General features: G+C 40.8%; 5 protein-coding genes across 14 annotated transcripts in view; 2 read left to right on the top strand and 3 right to left on the bottom strand.

Moving 5' to 3' along the window:
- Positions 1-1,083: 1,083 nt before the first annotated feature.
- Positions 1,084-11,846, bottom strand: LOC126378519 (uncharacterized). 5 transcript variants are annotated; one of them, XM_050026933.1, is made up of 3 exons: positions 11,358-11,610; positions 3,768-4,221; positions 1,084-1,252 (listed from the first exon to the last, which is right to left on the bottom strand). In XM_050026933.1, exons 1-3 carry the CDS (start codon positions 11,472-11,474, stop codon positions 1,215-1,217), a joined length of 609 nt encoding a protein of 202 aa, XP_049882890.1. In that variant the 5' UTR covers positions 11,475-11,610; the 3' UTR covers positions 1,084-1,214. The 5 variants fall into 5 exon arrangements, with proteins under 5 accessions (XP_049882890.1, XP_049882891.1, XP_049882892.1 ...); XM_050026934.1 differs by having other exon boundaries at positions 11,432-11,610; XM_050026935.1 differs by lacking the exon at positions 11,358-11,610 and adding an exon at positions 9,289-9,400.
- LOC126378532 (chorion class A protein L11-like) lies at positions 11,822-16,725 on the top strand. Of its 2 annotated transcripts, XM_050026958.1 has the most exons (3): positions 11,888-12,396; positions 15,431-15,613; positions 16,039-16,725. In XM_050026958.1, the coding sequence occupies exons 2-3, from the start codon at positions 15,563-15,565 to the stop codon at positions 16,327-16,329; spliced, it is 342 nt and encodes a 113-aa protein (XP_049882915.1). In that variant the 5' UTR covers positions 11,888-12,396; positions 15,431-15,562; the 3' UTR covers positions 16,330-16,725. The 2 variants fall into 2 exon arrangements, with proteins under 2 accessions (XP_049882914.1, XP_049882915.1); XM_050026957.1 differs by lacking the exon at positions 15,431-15,613 and having other exon boundaries at positions 11,822-12,396.
- On the bottom strand, positions 13,734-15,277 carry LOC126378540 (chorion class B protein PC401-like). The gene is made up of 2 exons (XM_050026975.1): positions 15,213-15,277; positions 13,734-14,615 (listed from the first exon to the last, which is right to left on the bottom strand). The coding sequence occupies exons 1-2, from the start codon at positions 15,258-15,260 to the stop codon at positions 14,202-14,204; spliced, it is 462 nt and encodes a 153-aa protein (XP_049882932.1). The 5' UTR covers positions 15,261-15,277; the 3' UTR covers positions 13,734-14,201.
- Positions 16,726-18,745: 2,020 nt separating the features above from the next.
- The window catches only part of LOC126378552 (chorion class A protein L11-like), a 93,443-nt gene continuing 88,696 nt past the window's right edge, over positions 18,746-23,492 (bottom strand). For 4 of the 5 annotated variants that reach the window (XM_050026993.1, XM_050026991.1, XM_050026992.1 and 1 more), the window contains exon 2: positions 18,746-19,448. In XM_050026993.1, the coding sequence (XP_049882950.1) occupies positions 19,167-19,448 (282 nt within the window). In that variant the 3' untranslated portion in view covers positions 18,746-19,166. Of the gene's footprint in view, positions 19,449-19,886; positions 20,148-23,492 lie in introns of those variants that run through there. The other variant, XM_050026988.1, reaches the window with a different exon arrangement.
- On the top strand, positions 20,066-21,778 carry LOC126378539 (chorion class B protein M2410-like). The gene is made up of 2 exons (XM_050026974.1): positions 20,066-20,287; positions 21,263-21,778. The coding sequence occupies exons 1-2, from the start codon at positions 20,240-20,242 to the stop codon at positions 21,674-21,676; spliced, it is 462 nt and encodes a 153-aa protein (XP_049882931.1). The 5' UTR covers positions 20,066-20,239; the 3' UTR covers positions 21,677-21,778.

The following is a 23,492-nucleotide window of genomic DNA, read 5'->3' as shown; positions in this document are numbered from 1 at the left end:
ATCACATTCATTACTCGTAAACGCAACAATATCCTTGCGGATAGCATTGGTTATTGCATCGGTAACTATTAACTAACCGGATGGCGTAATGTGTTCTTAGTAATTTATTTTATTTATTCTTAGTGTGACTTAAGGCAATGGCCCCGATTCCTGCAGACACCTCCTAATTTTACTTTAAGTTATACCTCTTATTTTATTATCCACCGAAAAGGAAAGGGACGGATGATTGACCACTCTTAATTTTAGGAAGAATGAGTAAATGAATGGATAACCTGGGCGAGTCGAAAAGGTATCTCGCTGGTATGCAAACCGTTTGACGTGTGCTGTCACCATAATTCTGTCGGGTTATTGGCCAGTGTAAGATTTTTAGACTGTTGCTTTAGATTTGTGCTAAAAATTGACGTGTGTTTATGCTTGTCGATTACCCGTCCCTTTCCTTTTCGGCGGATAAGAAAATGACATATATAACTTAAAACAAAATTAGATGGTTTTTACAGGAATTAGCACCATTATTAATTTAAATTATTCTTTGTTTTTTATAACACTTATCCGTGCTCAGGGAAACTAACAAAGAGAAAAATAAATCGAAAAAAACTTTTTAATAGCAAATTGTGAAATGTCTGTTGTAATAAAGTTTCTGTTGTAAAACGTGACGTTTTATTTAGGTACTAAGTTCATCTTGCGTTGGCTGTACGTCTGACTGATTGGGATAGCTTATGTTTTTCACGAAACCTTATACATGACAATATTTTGTACATTATAAAACTACTCGGCGAAAAATATCCCAAGGTTTCTTGGTGGTGTCCTTACATCGTTTATACTTCTTTAGTTGTTTTAATATTAAAAATATTAACTTATAGTGAACCTTGTTTAAATAAAATGTTTGGAATTGTGTTGTTAACTTTATTTCAATAATTTAGCGGCTATTGCAGTTACAGTTACAGTTGGCGAGTGAGACCAGTCCGCCAGCAGGCACTGTACCTTCGAAGGTTACGTAGCCAATGACTGGCACATTGCCAGTGACGGCTGTCTGGCCACCGACTGGCAACTCTCCTATCAGTGACAAGTCGCCGTAGCCCGTGCTCTGAGCGCCTCCGCCAATAGCTAAATTGTTAGCCAAGTTGTTGCATGGCAAGTTATTGCCTGGTACGTTCATGCCGTTGATTCCGTTGAGTGCCAACCCGTTGTTAAGGGCTAAGTTGCCAAAGCCGTTGTTACCACAGCCATTGGCAATGACTTGTGAAATAGCGTTCTGTAATAAAAAAATATGTGTTAGGAAAGACTGCCTTATCTTTCAAAATTCAAGAAAAATATAACAAAAATATTTATTTAGCGCTTTTTGAACGTCAAAAATTAAATTAAGTACATAATTATGTGACTAACTAAAACTACTACCACATCGGAAGCTGTATCGCTGAGGGAAAGATGTGGCCAGAAAACCTCCCGGCACAGGGCCCTACTCCTACTGTTTCATGTTTTCCTTTCTTTCCTTAACGACCCTTGGCTCCATAGGCAAGTTGCAAGCGATTGTGACAATGTCAGTGATAAAATTATATTTGGAATGTCACTTTATGTCAGTCACCTTTAGTCAATTTCTTACATTTTTATCATTGTCGCAGCTCTTCCTAATTGGGTCATGTACTAAGTTCAATATAAATTCTGATTACTAAATAAAGACAAATCTAAAAGTAACGAAAAACATTTCCTTTTTTCTAATAATAATAATAATAATAGGCCCGAGATATGAAAAAGACATACAATAATAATAATGAATATAATAATTCATAATTATTTATTAAAATCTAAAATAATCTAATAAAATAATATAATATCTAATATTTCTATTTAAATTATTTATGAATTTTAATCAATAAAGATAAGAAGAATAAAGACGTAATAATAAGTCAGACATTTTATCACTTTGTCTATGACGTCACAGTGTGCTTTTTCATACAAATTCCATAGTAATTTCGCGTTTTGACGTTTTAAAAAAGTAACTGATTTGACTAGTTGGAAACTAGCCTCTTGTTCGGTCAAGTAGTTAATACTTTTATAAGATACTTTAGAATCGATATTTTGCCTTACCTGAACCAGACAGATGGCAACACTTATGAAGAGAAAATAAACACTTGTTCTTGCCATTTTTTTAAATATTTTTTTTCTAAATTAAACGATATTTTTTAAACCGAATACTAAACTGAACTATGGAATGAAAATACATTTTCATTATTATATACTCGTAAAGTTATGTAAGTAAGTATATTTAAGTGAAATAATTGATAATGATTGCAAACATTGATAATTATTGTAAGCAATGTGGAAAATATTACAAAACTGAACTTATGTAATTGTTAGAAGATACCTATAGAGTGGGTACTACCTACTCCCCTGGTAGTTATAATTTAAATTAATAATGGTGCTAATTCCTGTAAAAACCATCTAATTTTATTTTAAGTTATATCTGTCATTTTCTTATCCGCCGAAAAGGAAAGGGACGGGTAATCGACAAGCATAAAATTTATGGAACACACGTGAATTTTAAGCACAAATCTAAAGCAACAGTCTAAAAATCTTACACTGGCCAATAACCCGACAGAATTATGTTGACAACATACGTCAAACGGTTTGCATACCAGCGAGATACCTTTTTGACTCGCCCGGGTTATCCATTTATTTACTCATTCTTCCTAAAATGAAGAGCGGTCAATCATCCGTCCCTCTCATTTTCGGTGGATAAGAAAATGACAGGTATAACTTAAAGTAAAATTAGATGGTTTTTACAGGAATTAGCACCATTATTAATTTAAATTATTTTTTGTTTTTATAGCACTTATCCGTGCTTAGGGAAACTACAGGAATCTCAGGAATCAGCTTCTGCAGGAATCGGGGCCTTAAGTCACACTAAGAATAAATAAAATATATTACTAAGAACACATTACGCTATCCGGTTAGTTAATAGTTACCGATGTAATAACCAAAGGTATCCGTAAGTATATTGTTGCGTTCACGATTAAGGAATGTGATTCTACAAAGCCACGGTATTTTGACAATCGGAATATAGCCCTTACAAATAAAGATCACAGTAACTGTACTATGATCTTTATGTTGAATAGAATAGAATAGAATAACTTTATTCCCAAAACAGTGCAGTACAATAGTAGAAAAGATAAAGATAAGCTATCATTGTTGCTATCATTCGTAGAAAAATATACCTTATGATTCAGTAATCATAAACGACTACGAATGATAGCAATCGGCGCGTAATTGTCGTCTGTTATCAATCTTTTATCGAACAGTATTTGACCCATACAAATAACTAAGTAAACTAATTCTTTAAAGCATAAATCAAGACATGACTGACGAAAGATTGGTAGATGTAACCGGGCCCTAGGGCAACGCTAATAATCTTTAGTTCAGCACTGAAGAAAAGTATCAGACAGTGTATTGTCAGTTCGATTAATTTGCTTGCTTTTATAGAATTATACACGTTAAGCCGTTGGTCCCGGTTACTACTTACTGATATAAGTTAGTAGTCGTTACATGAGCCATATCAGGGGCCTTTGGCTGCTCAATAGTAACCCTGACACCAGGGTTGATGGGGTTGGTAATCTACCTCACAACCACACGATAGAAGAAGATACAATCATACAGCTATTATGCAGGTATTTTTTACACGTTAACAGTCCCACAACTATACCTAACTGACGCAGATCCAGCAGATGGTAGCTGGCCATTGACCTCAACTGTTCCATAAAATGGCAACTTACCAGCTACTTGTAACTGCCCTCCCACTTCTAAATCAGCAGCTATGATTTGTATGCCAAACGCTTGGTTGCTACCGTTTGCCAACAGTAATGCTTGGTTGCCAGAACCATTTGGGAGAGATGCTTGTTTGCCAAACGACGTCACTGCATTGCCGTAATTCCTCAAGTTGCCTGAACTAGCCAAGCTGTTGGCTAGGTTGCTTCCATGCAGGTTGTTGGCAATTCCATTTGCCAAGCCAATTTTTCCACTGTTAATTGCGGCTCCGTTTATAAGTGACTGTAGATTTATGGATTGGAAATTGGCTGAATTGCCATTGGTGTTTAAGCAATTGGCAGGAACATTTCTACTGGCTAAGTTGCCATTGGCAATATTGGTGCTTGCGCCAATATTAGCTAAGACTGGCGTGCCAATGCCATTTCTTGATATGCCATAAGATAAGATTTGTGATGAGACTCCCTGGAAAAAGTGTTAAATTAGTACCTACACATTTATACGTAATTAAGTGGATTAAAGACAAAAACATCATCATACGTGAAGAGTAAATACTTATTTCACGATGAAAATAAAGAAGTAAGTAAATACATAAAATTGTTTTCCCGACGACCCGATAACTCTAGCCATAGAGGCAGCCAATCAGCTCGCGACACCAAACACTTCAGGACCCCGATACCGACCCCGCCGGCGTGGTCGACGATTGCCCTCATTCAGCGCTTATCGCTATCGACCCGCTAGGGTCAATTAATTCTTTCAAATATTCTTCCTCTCAGACGACGCCCTGAGCCAAGGTTCGCGCCCAACTGGGCACTGAGCCTTCAGCGCTCCCCATTTGTCCGGCCAAGTAGTTAATGCCATCTGCGGCAAATCTACAATAAGTCACGTCAAAAAAAAATTGCATATCACCATCGTCATCATTTCCCTAGCGTCATCCCCTTTTTCACAGGGTCCGCTTACCTAACCTGAAGATTTGACAGGTCCGATTGTTGACAGAAGCGACTGCCTGTGAAACCTTCCAACCCGCGAAGGGAAAACCAGCCCAATACAGATTAGGTCACATACCTCCGAAAACGCATTTCTCGGGAATGTGGGTTTCCTCACGACGTTTTCCTTCGCCGCTGAGCACGTGATAATCATTAATGATCCAAAAATGAATTCGAAAACAAATTCGACTATCATTGGTTAGGCCTGTGCGATGCCAAGGCTTCTAGTAAAGAAAAAATCTTACTCTATTTCGATTGCGTTGAAAATTCCGTAATAAAAAAGTACCTTTAAAAGTTTTACGTGTAAAATAGCAACACTAATAAAGCCAACTACTCGAATACAGTACATTATCATAATAAAAACGAATATACACTGTTACAAAATTACATTCATACATTTCTTTTATACATTAATTTCTTATTTTATCAATCATTGAATCTTCGATAATAAAGATGTACGTGATCGTCTTAATTTATCATTATTTGAGCAAGAATATTTTATGCATGTGAAAATGTTGCATAACTTTATCTTATATTATCTTACGATAATCTTTTCTGGTGAAGGTGTAGCCAAACCATGAATTTCATGAAAAATTCCAAAAAATCTAATCGAATCCTTTTTTTATGACGTGACTTATTGTAGATTTGCCGCAGATGGCATTAACTACTTGGCCGGGCAAATGGAGAGCGCTGAAGGCTCTCACCCGGTACAACGTTTAAGACAACAGGCCTGAGGGTGCCCAGTTGGGCCCGAACCTCGGCTCAGGGCGTCGATTGAGAGGAAATTTGAAAAAGAAATCTTCTACCATGCCGGCGGGGTCGGTATCGGGGACTAATCGAATCGAATCTCCATAGAATCACGTCGGGGTTACCAGTTTGGCGGCGAGGATGTGCTGCCGCCAAAGGATGTTTTTCAGGGTACAGAGCATAGTACCCCGCTAGTCAAAAGCTGGTAGGTAGTGTAACTAAGGATCGACGATCCAACGGTGTCATGTTGGAAGTTGTATATTGCGTCTCGCGGTGTAAACTTCGATATCGCGTTTCACGACTGCTTCAAGACTGCATTATTGAATGTGGCGCCATCTGTTGCATGTGGGCGGAACTAGCTGGCCAACTAGTTGGGTCCGCCACAGAATAAATAATAACACGATGCATGGAACGTTAACTTTCCTCCCCGCACCATTTCGTATCGGGCGTCGACTTCACCCCCTCTGGGTCTGGGGGGGGGGGGAAGTGTATTGAGTGTGGCCGAACTGCTGGGTACAGACAATAAAAACCCTACTCTTGCCTTACCTTAATTGTTATTCCTTCGTACGAAGTACCTAGGTAGGTACCCTAGAACATGTCACGTCACGTAGGTATGCAACATCGCGTTTCCTCCGCGGTAGGTAGGTATCACACGCACTCACAAACACAACACCTTGCTCTTTAATAAACATCAACAATCTTCCATACTTTTGCGCAGTAAATGGTCTATGATCTATCATCATAGTCGACACTACTCATTTACAGAATGAAACAAACACTCACAAACACGAAAAAAATATCCTCGAAAAACATCACGCGATTCGGGTCAAGCTTAGTATTCGACTGAGCGGAAGCGCGCGGCGGCGTTAGCTCAAAGCATTAAAGGCGCCGACTAAGGGCGCCGACGACGCACCGGCCGCGGCCGAGTCGAGCCGACCGACGACTAGAGAGAGAGAGAAGTATGTTTATGGTGCAAGTGACAGAGAAAGAAATAGTATCTGTTCGTATGCCTACTTTATTGGCGAGCGTTGCCCTTGACCCGTGCGCCGGCTATTCACCTGCGCATAGCTGAAGTTGTAGATACGTTATTATTATTATTGATGACATTGATAAAATTTAATAATTAGTAATTTTTATTTGTTTATTTTAAATGTGCGTTCTATGCAGCTTAAAACACAATATGGGACTGAAAAAAATCTAATTATTTTATGAATTTTGCGACAGGAAACTTCACTTGATACCTATCAACTCAAAGAAATACCTAGTATCTGTTCGTAATGCCTACTTTATTGGCGCGCGTTGCCCTTGATCCGTGAGGCTATTCACGTCCGAGTATCCATCAAGACAGATCAAACAAGCCCTAACTCGGAGGTCTTGCGTCCCAGGATCCTTTAATTATGTCTTAGAACCTTCTTGGCCTATGTGGTCCAGTGGTTGAGCGATGGGATGCGGAGGGTCCGGGTTCGTATTCCGATGGGGACATATCACAAAAATCTGTTTATAAGGCCTTTGGTTGGGACGTTACAGGCTGATCACCTGATTGTCCGAAAGTAAAATGATCCGTGCTTCGGAAGGTACGTTAAGTCGTTGCTCCCGTCTACTAGGTACTTATGTAAGCACGTAGCCGTTACATGAATATTGTACACAGAACAGGATAGGTTTAATTAGTTCTTTACTGATGATTTAACAATGAGATTTAAAACCACGAATAACTTAGTACTTAGTACCTCGGTACCAACATGTAACAAGAAAAATAAGATCACTCCTCTCGGACAATTTTTTTCTTTGAACATGCCGACATTGCATACGCGGCGGAGTTGCCGAACTATCGATAGGTAGATTATCAATTGTTGAACTTGAAAATTGTCTAAACTATCGAAAGTAGTGATAGTACATTTAGATCGATACTAGAGATAGTACCGATAGGTCTTGCTTTGTAACAATAATAGGTATTGATCTAAAAGATCTATCGATAGGTACCTACTATTGGTTTTTTTTTAACTAGGTATCGATAGAATATCGATAGGCAACACTCTGGCGGAGTGTCCGCCCAATTCTAGACGCGATCTCGCTCGATTTTTGTGTAGCGAGGTTTTGCGTAGGTACTTACATACTAAGTTGGTGGATGGTTGACATAGTAGGTAACTAATTACCTAATCTGTGGTGGTTGTGTTAGTTGGTTGTTAGTTATTCTAATGACAACAAAGAATACAATTATTTACTGTTTCAACTGTTTTAGGTAGATAATGGCCCCGATACCTATGAGTAAATGAATGAATATCCCGGTCGAATTAAAAAGGTATCTCGCTGGTATGCAAACCGTTTGACGTGTGCTGTCAACTTAATTCTGTCGGTTGTTTTAGATTTCTGCTTAAAATTGACGTGTATTCCATAAATTTTATGCCTGTTGATTATCCGTCCATTTAAGAATAAGAATAAAATAAATTTATAATTTACGATAGACAGAGAAAGAAATAGGATCGGTTCGTAGTGCCTACTTTGTAGGCCGCGCCGCCGCTGCGCCGCCGCCGGCGTGCGGCGCGGGGCGCGCGGAGCGGGGCGTGCGGAGCGGGGCGCGCGGAAATTTTCGATAATTTGTCATTATTGTTTTTTTTATTGAAATTTGGGTTCTATGCAGCTAAAAGCACAATATGGAATTGAAAATAATTAAAAACAAAACTCAAAATTTCATGAATTTTGCGACGGAAAATTCCACTAGATATTAACTCAGAATCATGGTCTGAATCATCCCTCTCAGTATTCGTTACGATGTCACTAACACCCAGTATACAGTGTGTCGTAATTTTTCGGACCCGACAAACTTTAAGGGTGGATTCTACGAGTAATTTCATCGAAAAAACACCCCCATATGTGGGATGAAATCTCAATATCTCTCACCCGGTACAACGTTTAAGACAACAGGCCTGAGGGTGCCCAGTTGGGCGCGAACCTCGGCTCAGGGCGTCGTCTGAGAGGAAAAAATATTTGAAAGAATTAATCGACCCTAGTGGGTCGATAGCGATAAGCGCTGATTTAGGGAAGTCGTCGTCCACGCCGGCGGGGTCGGTATCGGAGTCCTAAAGTGTTTGGTGTCGCGAGCTGATTGGCTGCCTCTATGGCTAAAGTAATCGGGTCTACGGGATCGTATATTACTTTCCTTCGGACGCCGACACTTTTCAGTACCGTCCCTAAGCGGGATGTATTCGGAAGATGTAAAATTTTCCCGTCTTCGTCTTGAAGTTCATCTCCTGTCCCATGTCGTTTTCGTGCTTGATGTTCATCGGTTTCACCAGTTGCATCCACCATTCCTGCGAGTTCTTCTTCAGGTGACTTGCTTTCATAGCAAAATATTGAATCTCCCCTTTCGGCACACTCAATCTCGTAGTTTTGCGTCTTCCACCAACTGATGCCGTCCATTCCACATGTATGGTTTGCGCACTTACAAGCTTCAATATGTTCGTTGCCGAGAATATCTTGTAGCACTTGACGACCATTGCCGGAATAAAGATACTCGCGTAGACAAGACAGGCAGCTAACGCTTGTATTTTTGTAGGCTCCCTCTCGAATAATTCGTCCCAGTCTAGAGTTAAATCCCCACTGTCGATTGCTAGATATGTAGATGAGGTGCCAATGCCGTCTTCTTGTTCCTTGATGGACAGTGATGAGTTTATAAGGTCCGTTATAAACTGCTGGCAGTATACCTTCTGTGCCTGCGATATACGTACCGACTTGAGATATTCTTCCCATGCTTCCTTCGTGATCATTAATTCTTTCTGCGCTTCCTGTTCCGACGGAATACCTTCTTCTTCTTCCATTTCTCCATCTGACTCCAATGCTGCCATCTCCTTCAGGTTCGATAATCCCCTCTGGTCCAGCACATAATTTCGTATCGTTATGTTCGCACTCGTTATATTTTCGTACCGTGCACCCGTTTATATATTCGTCCCTCAGTTAATTTACATACTACATCCAGTTCATTGCATATTGATAATACGGTTGTGTCGGGTATTGAGTGCATTTGTGATAATTATGCAAATTCAATCTAATTTGCATTAAGTGAAATTTTAACTACCCCTTTTTACATTCTGATAATTATGTTAATACGAACTTATTTTCTTATCAGAGCGATAGTGTGCATGTTTTGCTAATGCATCCTGCATGTTAGTGCATTTTTATCTACTCGTATTTGTTACATTCCGGTTAACATGTTAATACGAACTTGTTTTCTTATCAGAGTGATAATGTACATGTTTTGCTATTGCAACCTGCCTATATTAAGCGTTGTTTGAGGTGTCTGTTTAGTTCAGTCTTCAATTTCTGTAGTGTTCGGTTGTGTTGTCGTCATGTCTACTAACGCTGAGAGGTCTGCCGCGCCCGCACCCCGCTTCATTGACCGTTTGATTTTCGAGGACGACGACGTTGACCTCGTGTCTACGCCTTAACACGAGGCGTAGGTCTACGCCGCACGCCGGCGGCGGCGCGTAAATTATAAATTTACGATAGACAGAGAAAGAAATAGGAGTCGTAAATTTATAATTTACGATAGACAGAGAAAGAAATAGGATCGGTTCGTAGTGCCTACTTTGTAGGCCGCGCCGCCGCCGCGCCGCCGCCGGCGTGCGGCGCGGGGCGCGCGGAGCGGGGCGTGCGGAGCGGGGCGCGCGGCGCGCGGTGCGTGTGGCCGTTGACCCGTTCGAGCAGCTGTTGTCTCCATTACATCGAAAATTTTCGATAATTTGTCATTATTGTTTTTTTATTGAAATTTGGGTTCTATGCAGCTAAAAGCACAATATGGAATTGAAAATAATTAAAAACAAAACTCAAAATTTCATGAATTTTGCGACGGAAAATTCCACTAGATATTAACTCAGAATCATGGTCTGAATCATCCCTCTCAGTATTCGTTACGATGTCACTAACACCCAGTATACAGTGTGTCGTAATTTTTCGGACCCGACAAACTTTAAGGGTGGATTCTACGAGTAATTTCATCGAAAAAACACCCCCATATGTGGGATGAAATCATCTCAATATCTCTCACCCGGTACAACGTTTAAGACAACAGGCCTGAGGGTGCCCAGTTGGGCGCGAACCTCGGCTCAGGGCGTCGTCTGAGAGGAAAAAATATTTGAAAGAATTAATCGACCCCAGTGGGTCGATAGCGATAAGCGCTGATTTAGGGAAGTCGTCGTCCACGCCGGCGGGGTCGGTATCGGAGTCCTAAAGTGTTTGGTGTCGCGAGCTGATTGGCTGCCTCTATGGCTAAAGTAATCGGGTCTACGGGATCGTATATTACTTTCCTTCGGACGCCGACACTTTTCAGTACCGTCCCTAAGCGGGATGTATTCGGAAGATGTAAAATTTTCCCGTCTTCGTCTTGAAGTTCATCTCCTGTCCCATGTCGTTTTCGTACTTGATGTTCATCGGTTTCACCAGTTGCATCCACCATTCCTGCGAGTTCTTCTTCAGGTGACTTGCTTTCATAGCAAAATATTGAATCTCCCCCTTCGGCACACTCAATCTCGTAGTTTTGCGTCTTCCACCAACTGATGCCGTCCATTCCACATGTATGGTTTGCGCACTTACAAGCTTCAATATGTTCGTTGCCGAGAATATCTTGTAGCACTTGACGACCATTGCCGGAATAAAGATACTCGCGTAGACAAGACAGGCAGCTAACGCTTGTATTTTTGTAGGCTCCCTCTCGAATGATTCGTCCCAGTCTAGAGTTAAATCCCCACTGTCGATTGCTAGATATGTAGATGAGGTGCCAATGCCGTCTTCTTGTTCCTTGATGGACAGTGATGAGTTTATAAGGTCCGTTATAAACTGCTGGCAGTATACCTTCTGTGCCTGCGATATACGTACCGACTTGGGATATTCTTCCCATGCTTCCTTCGTGATCGTTAATTCTTTCTGCGCTTCCTGTTCCGACGGAATACCTTCTTCTTCTTCCATTTCTCCATCTGACTCCAATGCTGCCATCTCCTTCAGGTTCGATAATCCCCTCTGGTCCAGCACATAATTTCGTATCTTCTCCTTCCTGAACTTCGCCCGTGTCTGTTTAGTTCAGTCTTCAATTTCTGTAGTGTTCGGTTGTGTTGTCGTCATGTCTACTAACGCTGAGAGGTCTGCCACGCCTTAACACGAGGCGTAGGCGTAGACACGAGGTCAACGTCGTCGTCCTCGAAAATCAAACGGTCAATGAAGCGGGGCGCGGGCGCGGCAGACCTCTCAGCGTTAGTAGACATGACGACAACACAACCGAACACTACAGAAATTGAAGACTGAACTAAACAGACACCTCAAACAACGCTTAATATAGGCAGGTTGCAATAGCAAAACATGTACATTATCACTCTGATAAGAAAACAAGTTCGTATTAACATGTTAACCGGAATGTAACAAATACGAGTAGATAAAAATGCACTAACATGCAGGATGCATTAGCAAAACATGCACACTATCGCTCTGATAAGAAAATAAGTTCGTATTAACATAATTATCAGAATGTAAAAAGGGGTAGATAAAAATGCACTTAATGCAAATTAGATTGAATTTGCATAATTATCACAAATGCACTCAATACCCGACACAACCGTATCATCAATATGCAATGAACTGGATGTAATATGTAAATTAACTGAGGGACGAATATATAAACGGGTGCACGGTACGAAAATCATCAATGGCGACCAAGCAACAGTACGTATATCACATAATAACGAGTGCGAACATAACGATACGAAATTATGTGCTGGACCAGAGGGGATTATCGAACCTGAAGGAGATGGCAGCATTGGAGTCAGATGGAGAAATGGAAGAAGAAGAAGGTATTCCGTCGGAACAGGAAGCGCAGAAAGAATTAATGATCACGAAGGAAGCATGGGAAGAATATCTCAAGTCGGTACGTATATCGCAGGCACAGAAGGTATACTGCCAGCAGTTTATAACGGACCTTATAAACTCATCACTGTCCATCAAGGAACAAGAAGACGGCATTGGCACCTCATCTACATATCTAGCAATCGACAGTGGGGATTTAACTCTAGACTGGGACGAATTATTCGAGAGGGAGCCTACAAAAATACAAGCGTTAGCTGCCTGTCTTGTCTACGCGAGTATCTTTATTCCGGCAATGGTCGTCAAGTGCTACAAGATATTCTCGGCAACGAACATATTGAAGCTTGTAAGTGCGCAAACCATACATGTGGAATGGACGGCATCAGTTGGTGGAAGACGCAAAACTACGAGATTGAGTGTGCCGAAAGGGGAGATTCAATATTTTGCTATGAAAGCAAGTCACCTGAAGAAGAACTCGCAGGAATGGTGGATGCAACTGGTGAAACCGATGAACATCAAGCACGAAAACGACATGGGACAGGAGATGAACTTCAAGACGAAGACGGGAAAATTTTACATCTTCCGAATACATCCCGCTTAGGGACGGTACTGAAAAGTGTCGGCGTCCGAAGGAAAGTAATATACGATCCCGTAGACCCGATTACTTTAGCCATAGAGGCAGCCAATCAGCTCGCGACACCAAACACTTTAGGACTCCGATACCGACCCCGCCGGCGTGGACGACGACTTCCCTAAATCAGCGCTTATCGCTATCGACCCACTAGGGTCGATTAATTCTTTCAAATATTTTTTCCTCTCAGACGACGCCCTGAGCCGAGGTTCGCGCCCAACTGGGCACCCTCAGGCCTGTTGTCTTAAACGTTGTACCGGGTGAGAGATATTGAGATTTCATCCCACATATGGGGGTGTTTTTTCGATGAAATTACTCGTAGAATCCACCCTTAAAGTTTGTCGGGTCCGAAAAATTACGACACACTGTATACTATAGGTTAACTCGCATTGGTGCTACAGCAAGTGAGTCCCTACTAAAACTTAAAAAGAATTATACTAGTTAGCCCACTAGTGTCTTCTGTGGTCAACATAAGGCATTTGATAAACTCGAGTACAGTATAATGTTGTTAAAATTAGGCAAATACCTAATATATGATATAATTTGTCGGTTACTTACTTATTCAAAATAGAAGATAAACATTATAAAGAAAGAGACAGCTTTCAAATAAAGTTAATTAATAAAATTATTGAGCGTACCTCAGGGGTCGACTCTGGGTTCTCTTATATTATTGTATGATTTAAACAACGTCTTACTAAAGCGTATTTTTATTACCTATCATTCCTTTAAAAGTTCATCTCAGATTCGAGGTTTGAAATAAAAGTACTAAATTCCAGTGAAACTTATATATTTTTAAAACTTGTATTTACAAAAAAATATTTGAAAGTACAATTTGCTCCTGTTAACCCTCTCTATACGGAATATTACTAAACCATTTTTTATTTCTTTATTCTTAAGGAGCTAAGACATATTGTATTCTTAAAATGTAAATACCTTATGTACTTATTTATAATTTTAGGGTTTGGAATATACATGATTTACTAAAAATAGGTTTCATAATGATTATAGCGCCGCTGTGGCCCGTGCTGTGGTATTACGCTGAGTGTTGTTTTTTTTTGTACTGATATGATACAATTTATCTATTTTCCTTTTTATTTTCGTTTTAAGTCTGTATTTATATATATAATTATATTTTTTTCTTTCTATTTGAGAATGACTTGCGATGAGCCGTACTGGTATTTATAATTATCAAGTTTCATTATCAATGTAGGATTACGCAACGGATAAACCTCAAGATCTTAGTAGATTCCACGGCCGCATGAACAGCCTCCTAATCTGCGAGCACCGAAAGCGCTGCCGTAACCTGCATTGGAGGCACTGATGCCAGCAGCAGAGAGACTCTGACTCGAGATGCCGACGTTGCTGTCACCGCAGCTGTACGAGGTGCCCGCTGAGCCAGAGGATGGCACTTGTCCCTTCAAAGCCACAGCCGCGAGGAACGGCATCTCACCGGAGGCATATAAATTGCCGCTGATCGAGTTCTGCGACAGGAGGGAGATGCCACTGGGAGTGGTGGGGGAGCTGATGGAGACGGGGAGACCGCCGCCGCTGGCGGACGCGACTCCTGAGGAGACGATGCCGCCGCTCAGTGCTGAGTAGCCCCGCCCTCCGCACAGGGGCAGAGGTGCACCCGGGCACGCCAACACCACGCTCTACGAGAACACAACTAATAGCAATCACACATAACATAACATCATGCCTGTATCCCCGCAAGGCTAGGCAGAGGTGTATATACGCACTCTTTACCAGCCATGTTTAAGTCTCCTGTAATAGAAGGAGAGCCTATTGCCATTAACCGGGCACAAATCTTGAAAACGACATGATCCAAACATGAGTTCGAACCTCTGACACAACGCTGTAAGTCACGCGTTTTCCCAACAGAGTTATTACGAAATTTACAATCAGTATTAAGTGTATTTATAACAACATATCATAAGCTTATGACTATATCCCAATTGGGGTAGTCAGAGTTAAATCCCCAACTGGGCACTCTCAGCCTGTTATCTTAAACGTTGTACCGGGTGAGAGCCTTCAGCACTCCCCATTTGTCCGGCCAAGTAGTTAATGCCATCTGCGGCAAATCTACACGTCAAAAGAAAGAGGTCAATTCTTTGCAAGATGAACTAAGTACCCGCACTTCACCGAGTTTTCTGCTCTCTTAGACCAACGTGATAGGTGGTGAACCGTATCGCCGTATATAATGATCTAAACTTATAACAAATGAGCTAAAATAGGTTTATAAAACTCACCTGGACAAGAAGCGCAGCGCAAACGACGGAAAAAGTCTTGGCCGACATGTTTCTGTAGGGTACGAGTGATATGTCTCGAGAATAATTTTCATTTTCATTCAGCTGCTTATATACGAAAATGATCCGTTATCCTGCAAGCACCTGCAGCACAAAGACACATCGCAGATCACGTTCAAAACTCATTTTCGTTTTTGTTTCGAAACATTTGATGATAATAGGCTACACGTGCTTTTAATCAATATCTTTGTCTCCAATAACACGAGTGATTAGAAAATCGTATTTAAATAGGTCAATATGAGTTTGTGACATTATTCTGGAATCATCTTTCCATTGAATACAATCAAACAAACATGTCTACCTTCGCCTTCTTGTTGCTCTGCATCCAGGCTTGCCTGATCCAGGTAAGGATTATTCTTTTATTTCTAGTTATTTACAATTAGATTATCTATTGTTTTTTAGTGTAGTTTCTATCGGTATACTTATTTACTCATATATACATAGTTTGTACCGTACATTTCGCTACGTTGTTATTATAATGTTGTCCTATGCGTAAAGGTTGCCTGGAAAGGATTGCTAAGCTACCTTAGCAATATGGCCAACTTTTGTACCACTTATTTTCTTATAAAGTTTATGTTTATTTACTTTATGTTCCTCTTGTGCAATACTTCTATCGTGTGGGTTGTGAGATGGATTACCAAACTCATTATTTCTGGTGTAAGGTTTATTATTGAGCCGCCAAAGGCCCCGATTTGAGGTATGCAATATAGTATTTTATCAATCTTTCCTAATTGTATAGTGACTTATTTAAATTGTTTGTTTTTCAAAGGATGTGCTGAGCTGTCCTCCCAGAGCCATAGCACCGTCCGCCTGCGGCTGCGGCGCAGGTCTGAGCGGTCTGAGCGGTTTGGGTGGTCTGGGCGGTCTGGGCGCGGGATACGGCGCCGTGGGCGAAGGAAGAACGTCCATTAGTGGCACAATGGGCGTGACCGGGGAGACGAGGGTTACGGGCGCGGTGCCAGTGCTCGGCGCTGTGAGCTTCAGCGGCAGCGTGCCCGCTTACGGCTCCTGCACCATCACGGGTAGCTGCGCCCAGTCCTGCGGCTGCGGAGGATACTAACCTGGGACGCACTTCAACTAACGTCTCGTCGTCTGGAAGAAATTGCTGCACATGAATGAGCCCATCAATTGTGTTGTAAAATGTTTCATGTGTGAATAGAATGGATAAGTCCAATATCGCATCACTATCCTAATGAACGACACAACATTGGCTAACTCGTACCGCACATTGAAGCTATTGTAAAACATTATCTACGTTGAAATATAATCACTAATTGTACTGAACTAAATGTTCTGTTCAATACTATACTATAAGTACATACATAAGATCACGCCTATATCCCGTTGGGGGTAGGCAGAGACCACAGAATTGTACCTACTACGATCCTGATACTCTTTCGCTTTTTCAACTCTCGTCAAAGACTTCATGCATGCTCACTTCATGAACGAAAAAAAATTAAAACGATATGATAATTACTTTTTTATTTTTATCGTATTAAGGCTCCATTCAACATAGCGCCATTGAACAAAAAAAAATTTTTTTTTAATTGAAATATTTATTTGCCCCACTCAAGACGTTCTGATTTTAAATTATATAAAACACTACAAAAGAAAAAATCATCAAAATCGGACCTTTCTAAAACATTTCTAAAACATATAGCAACAGCACACATTGGGCAACAAAAATTTGATGTTTTTTTAATTTTTTTATATCAAACAGCGTCAAACTTTGTGACATAGTAGTGCAAAAGTATTTTTTTTTACCTTTGATGGGTTTACTCTTGGCCTCAGATTTCCCCGAAGGCATTGACGAGGCCTAAGATGGAGCCCAGAAGGTGCCTGTTGACTCTGGCCTTGAAAGCACCCGGGTTATATGCATTCGAAAATACAGAAGACGGCAGAGAATTTCACTCCTTATAATATAAAATAATAACTGAATTTATATTTCCCAATAACCCATAGAACAACACGGACCTCCACCAATAACCCGACAGACAGCACACGCCAAACGGATTACATATCAGCGAAATGCCTATTTTATTTGCCTGGGTTATGCATTCATTTTAAAATAACAGTTGTCAATCATCCGTCCCTTTCCATTTAGGCGGATAAGAAAATGACAGGTATAACTTAAAATAAAATTAGGAAGTGCTTGCAGGAATCGAGTATCGAATATTTGCTAAACGCTTTTCCGAATTTGAATATTTTTAATTTGAATATTTCATGATCTACCCTGGCGTGGTCGACGATTTCTTTCATTCACCGCTTATCGATATCCTATCGGCCTTCTAGGTTCTCTTGTCTTCATTTTTTGTACCGGATGAGAGTCATTAGTGCTTTGCATTGGTCCTACCAAGTAATTTGGTCGTGTACTAGACTCCAGATAAATTATGAAATTCTGATTAGTAATCAGAATAAAACTAATAAAAACTAAATAAAGACAGATCCAAAACTAACGAAAAACATTTTCTTTTTTCTTATTTAATTTATTTATGAATTTTAATCAAAAATACTTAATAATAAGTCCGGCATTTTATCCCAGTGTGCTTTTCATAGAAATTCCGTAGCAATTTCGTGTGCCTTCATAGAATAAGCTTATTACACATATGAGTCATGTTCCGTGAAATAAATAAATATATATGTAATAATAGTTCTGAATTCAAACTTTGATACACGATAAATATAAATATTAATGGACATTGAAATCATCATTAATAATATTTGATGAAATACTTAGATAATATTATATTTTATTTCTTATTTTTTGACACAAAATTTCACTATATTTATTTATTTTCATTAAATACAAAGTATAATATTATAAAGTACTTATTAAAACACATCATTAAATCCACCACAGGCTTCGTCAAAAGAGATTATTTATTTTACTTAGATAATTACAAAATATATATAAATATTATATTATACTTATAATTTAATAAATAAATAATAAAATCTTTTGTAAGTCACTATAAAACTTTAGCTTACGAGTATGTTAGTAGCAATTACACTTGAATATGAAACGCCAGCCATTATTTACGATCATGAAATATTTAAATTCGGAAAAGCATTTAGCAAATATAGAAAATTTTGTTAACACAACTGCTGGTAAAATAGCTTTTATTGCACCGCATTTAGGTACTTAAACCATCTTACTAGCTTTAATGTAAAATTACCGCATTAGTGCTTATTTATTGCATTTTTTTTTAATTCCGTAGCGCCGTATTAGGCACATAGAGTTTTTACACCCAGAATTGATACATTTAGTGGAGTCAACAAAGCCGGAACTTCCTAATTTCTTTTTTGCCAGAGATAGGTCCGATTTTGATGATTTTTTCTTTTGTAGTGTTTTATATAATTTAAAATCAGAACGTCTTGAGTGGGGCAAATAAATATTTCAATTAAAAAAATATTTATTTTTTTGTTCAATGGCGCTATGTTTATGCGCCTTAATACGATAAAAATAAAGAAGTAAATAAAATTGCATATCGTTTTATTTATTTTTTTCGTTCATGAAGTGAGCATGCATGAAGTCTTTGACGAGAGTGGAAAAAACGAAAGTGGTGTATTTGGATCGTAGTAGGTACAATTCTGTGGTATCTGCCTACCCCCAACGGGATATAGGCGTGATCTTATGTATGTATAGTATAGTATTGAACAGAACATTTAGTTCAGTACAATTAGTGATTATATTTCAACGTAGATAATGTTTTACAATAGCTTCAATGTGCGGTACGAGTTAGCCAATGTTGTGTCGTCCATTAGCATAGTGATGTGATATTGGGCTCATCGATTCTGTTCACACATGAAACATTTTACAACACAATTGACGGGCTCATTGATGTGCAGCAATTTCTTCCAGGCGACCAGACGTTAACTGAAGAAGTGCGTCCCAGGTTAGTATCCTCCGCAGCCGCAGGACTGGGCGCAGCTGCCCGTGATGGTGCAGGAGCCACGAGCGGGCACGGTGCCGCTGAAGCTCACAGCGCCGAGCACTGGCACCGCGCCCGTGACCCTCGTCTCCCCGGTCACGCCCACTGTGCCGCTAATGGACGTTCTTCCTTCGCCCACGGCGCCGTATCCCGCGCCCAGACCGCCCAGACCACCCAAACCGCTCAGACCTGTGCCGCAGCCGCAGGCGGACGGTGCTATGCCTCGGGGAGGACAGCTCAGCACATCCTTTGAAAAACAAACAATTGAAATAAGTCACTATACAATTAGAAAAGGTTGAAAATAATAATGAAATACTATATTGCATACCTCAAATCAGGGGCCTTTGGCGACTCAACAATAAACCTTATACCACAATTAATGGGTAATCCATCTCACAACCCACACGATAGAAGTATTGCACAAGAGGAACATAAAGTAAATAAACATAAACTTTATAACAAAATAAGTGGTACAAAAGTTGGCCTTATTGCTAAGGTAGCAAATTAGCAATCCTTTCCAGGCAACCTTTAACTTGAAGGACAACATGATAATAACAGCGTAGCGGAATGTACGTTACAAACAATGTATATAAGTATACCGATATAAACTATACTAAGATGCAATACATAAAATACAAAAGATAATCTAATTGTAAATAACTTGATATGGAAGTATAACCCTTACCTGGATCAGGCAAGCCTGGACGCAGAGCAACAAGAAGGCGAAGGTAGACATGTTTGTTTGATTGTATTCAACGGAAGGCTGATTCCAGAATGATGTCACAAACTCATGTTGACCTATTTAAATACGATTTTCTAATCACTCGTGTTATTGGAGGCAAAGATATTGATTAAAAGCACGTGTTGTCTATTATCATCAAATGTTTCGAAACAAAAACGAAAATGAGTTTTGAACGTGATCTGCGATGTGTCTTTGTGCTGCAGGTGCTTGCAGGATAAAGGATCATTTTCGTATATAAGCAGCTGAATGAAAATGAAAATTATTCTCGAGACGTATCACTCGTACCCTACAGAAACATGTCGGCCAAGACTTTTTTCGTCGTTTGCGCTGCGCTTCTTGTCCAGGTGAGTTTTATAAACCTATTTTAGCTCATTTGTTATAAATTTAGATCATTATTTACGGCGATACGGTTCACCACCTATCACGTCGGTCTAACATAGAGCAGGAAACTCTGTAAAGTGTGGGTACTTAGTTCATCTTGCGAAGAATTGACCTCTTTCTTTTGACGTGTAGATTTTCCGCAGATGGCATTAACTACTTGGCCGGACAAATGGGGAGCGCTGAAGGCTCTCACCCGGTACAACGTTTAAGACAACGGGCTAAGGGTGCCCAGTTGGGGATTTCACTCTGACTACCCCAATTGGGATATAATCGTAAGCTTATGATATGTTGTTATAAACACACTTAATACTGATTGTAAATTTCGTAATAACTCTGTTGGGCAAACGCGTGACTTACAGCGTTGTGTCAGAGGTTCGAACTCATGTTTGGATCATGTCGTTTCCAGGATTTATGCCCGGTTAATAGCAATAGGCTCTCCTTCTATTACATGGGACTTAAACATGGCTGGTCATAGCATCTTCTCTCTGGCAATATTCCGTTTTTCACAGGGCCCACTTACCTAACCTGAACATTTGACAGGTCCGGGTTTTTTACAGAAGCGACCGCCTGTCTGACCTTCCAACCCGCGAAGGGAAAACCAGCCCAATACAGGTTAGGTCACATACTTCCGAAAATGCATTTCTCGGGGATGTGGGTTTCCTCACGATGTTTTCCTTCACCGCTGAGCACGTGATAAGAATTTATTATCCAAATATGAATTCGATTCGAAAACAAATTCGACAATCATTGGCTTAGGCCTGCGCTGGATTCGAACCTGCGACCTTATAGTGAGAGGCAAGCGTTTTATCAACTGGGCTAACACGCCTTTTAAAGAGTGCGTGTATACATATACTATATCATAAACCTCTGCCTAGCCTTTCGGGGATACAGGCGTAATGTTATGTTATGTGTGATTGCTATTAGTTGTGTTCTCGTAGAGCGTGGTGTTGGCGTGCCCGGGAGCACCTCTGCCCCTGTGCGGGGGGCGGGGCTACTCAGCACTGAGCGGCGGCATCGTCTCCTCAGGAGTCGCGTCCGCCAGCGGCGGCGGTCTCCCCGTCTCCATCAGCTCCCCCACCACTCCCAGTGGCATCTCCCTCCTGTCGCAGAACTCGATCAGCGGCAATTTATATGCCTCCGGTGAGATGCCGTTCCTCGCGGCCGTGGCTTTGAAGGGACAAGTGCCGTCCTCTGGCTCAGCGGGCACCTCGTACAGCTGCGGTGACAGCAACATCGGCATCTCGGGCCAGACTCTCTCTGCTGCTGGCATCAGTGCCTCCAATGCAGGTTACGGCAGCGCTTTCGGTGCTCGCAGATTGGGAGGCTGTTCATGCGGCCGTGGAATCTACTAAGATCTTGAGGTTTATCCGTTGCGTAATCCTACATAGATTCTGATGTTTTCAATAATTTAATTACAAATGCAATAATTATGAATTTCTGTATTACTTATCTCAACTAATTTTCAAATTGTATTTTCAAATTATTTTCAAATATTCTTCTGAAAAATAATAAAGTGCTGTGACATTAATTTAGTAGTATTATTAGTAGTATTATTTAGTAGTATTATTTTAATAAGTAAGTAACCTAAAAATTTAGATCCAATGTTAAATGATGACCATTTGCAAACTGTACCTTTTTTATTATAAAGAAATGTAAGTACTATGAATTAAAACCAAGACGGACTTTGAAAGTAATGATTCCAAAGTAAATTTTTTGACGTGTTTTATTGTAGATTTGCCGCAGATGGCATTAACTACTTGGCCGGACAAAATGCTGAGGACATCGTTTGAGGGAATTATATTTTAAATCGATTCCGGTAGCCCGATAGCTATGTATGAGGGAAATCGTCGACCACGCCGGCGGGGTCGGTATCGGAGTCCTGAAGTGTTTGTTGTTGCGAGCTGATTGGGCGCCTCTATAGCTAGGGAAATCGAGTCGTCAGGATATTACGTCCTTTGGAAGTGTTCCTAGAGAGAATCCTGTGGGGTTAAAAAAGCCACATTGTATGTGGCCTTTTTAATTCCCTTGGTTTTCATAATACATCACTGTTTACAAGACTAACATTGAGAAGTAGGTTACGATGGTGAAAATAATAGGAAGAAACTATGTTATAAAATTTTATTTATTGTACGTTTCGATACTAAAATTCAAAGTCAGTCTTAATAGGTGCCGCAGCCGCATGAACCACCAATGTTGCCATAACCGGCGTTGGCCAGGCCAATGTTGCCATAACCAGCACCAGCAGAGTTGGAAGCGCTGATACCAGCAGCGGAGAGACTCTGGCTCGAGATGCCGACGTTGCTGTCACCGCAGCTGTACGAGGTGCCTGCTGAGCCAGAGGACGGTAGTTGTCCCTCCACAGCCACAGCCGCGAGGATTGGCAGCTGGCCGTTGACGGTGAGAGCGCCTTCGATAGCGTTGTTAGATACGATGGTGATACCACTGGGGGCGACGGGGGAGCCGCTGGAGATGGGGAAACTGCCACCGGTGGAGGAAGCGAGTCCTGATGAGACGATGCCGCTGTTCAATCCTGAGTAGCCAGCACCTGAGCATCCACCAAGACTGGAGGGAGCGAGGCCAAGAGAGGAGGGCGCTGAGTATCCGCCGCAGCCGCACTGGCTGACAGCGCTCTGTAAATAAAAATTGTGTAGGTAAAATACTTAGTACCTCAGTTTTACTGAAGTATCTTTTGATTCTTTGTTTTTTGTGCTCACGATCCGGAGGTCCCGGGTTCGAATACCGGTAGAGACAAATCATAAAAATCACTTTGTGACCCCTAGTTTGGTTAGGACATTACAGGCTGATCACCTGAATGTCCAAAAAGTAAGATGATCCGTGCTTCGTAAGGCACGTTAAGCCGTTGGTCCTGGTTGTTACTACTGATGTAAGTACGTAGTCGTTACATGAGTCATGTCAGGGGCCTATCGCGGCTCAATAATAACCCTGACACCAGGGTTGATGGGGTTGGTAATCCACCTCACAACCCACACGATAGACGAAGATTATATCTTTTCATGACTGCTCCAAAACTAAATATTAATGAGAGACAGGTGATTTTATTAAAGTATTGTAAGCTTACCTGGATGAAAAGCGCAGAAGCGCAGATAACAAGGAAGAATTTGGCGGCCATTGCAATGTATTCAGCGACTGTTGACTCGAGAATGATTT

Source organism: Pectinophora gossypiella, chromosome 26 (genome assembly GCF_024362695.1).
Source record: "Pectinophora gossypiella chromosome 26, ilPecGoss1.1, whole genome shotgun sequence".
In the NCBI taxonomy this organism is placed as follows: domain Eukaryota; kingdom Metazoa; phylum Arthropoda; class Insecta; order Lepidoptera; family Gelechiidae; genus Pectinophora; species Pectinophora gossypiella.
The sequence above is the reverse complement of the archived record's forward strand: the minus strand, read 5'-3'. Positions and strand labels throughout refer to the sequence as shown.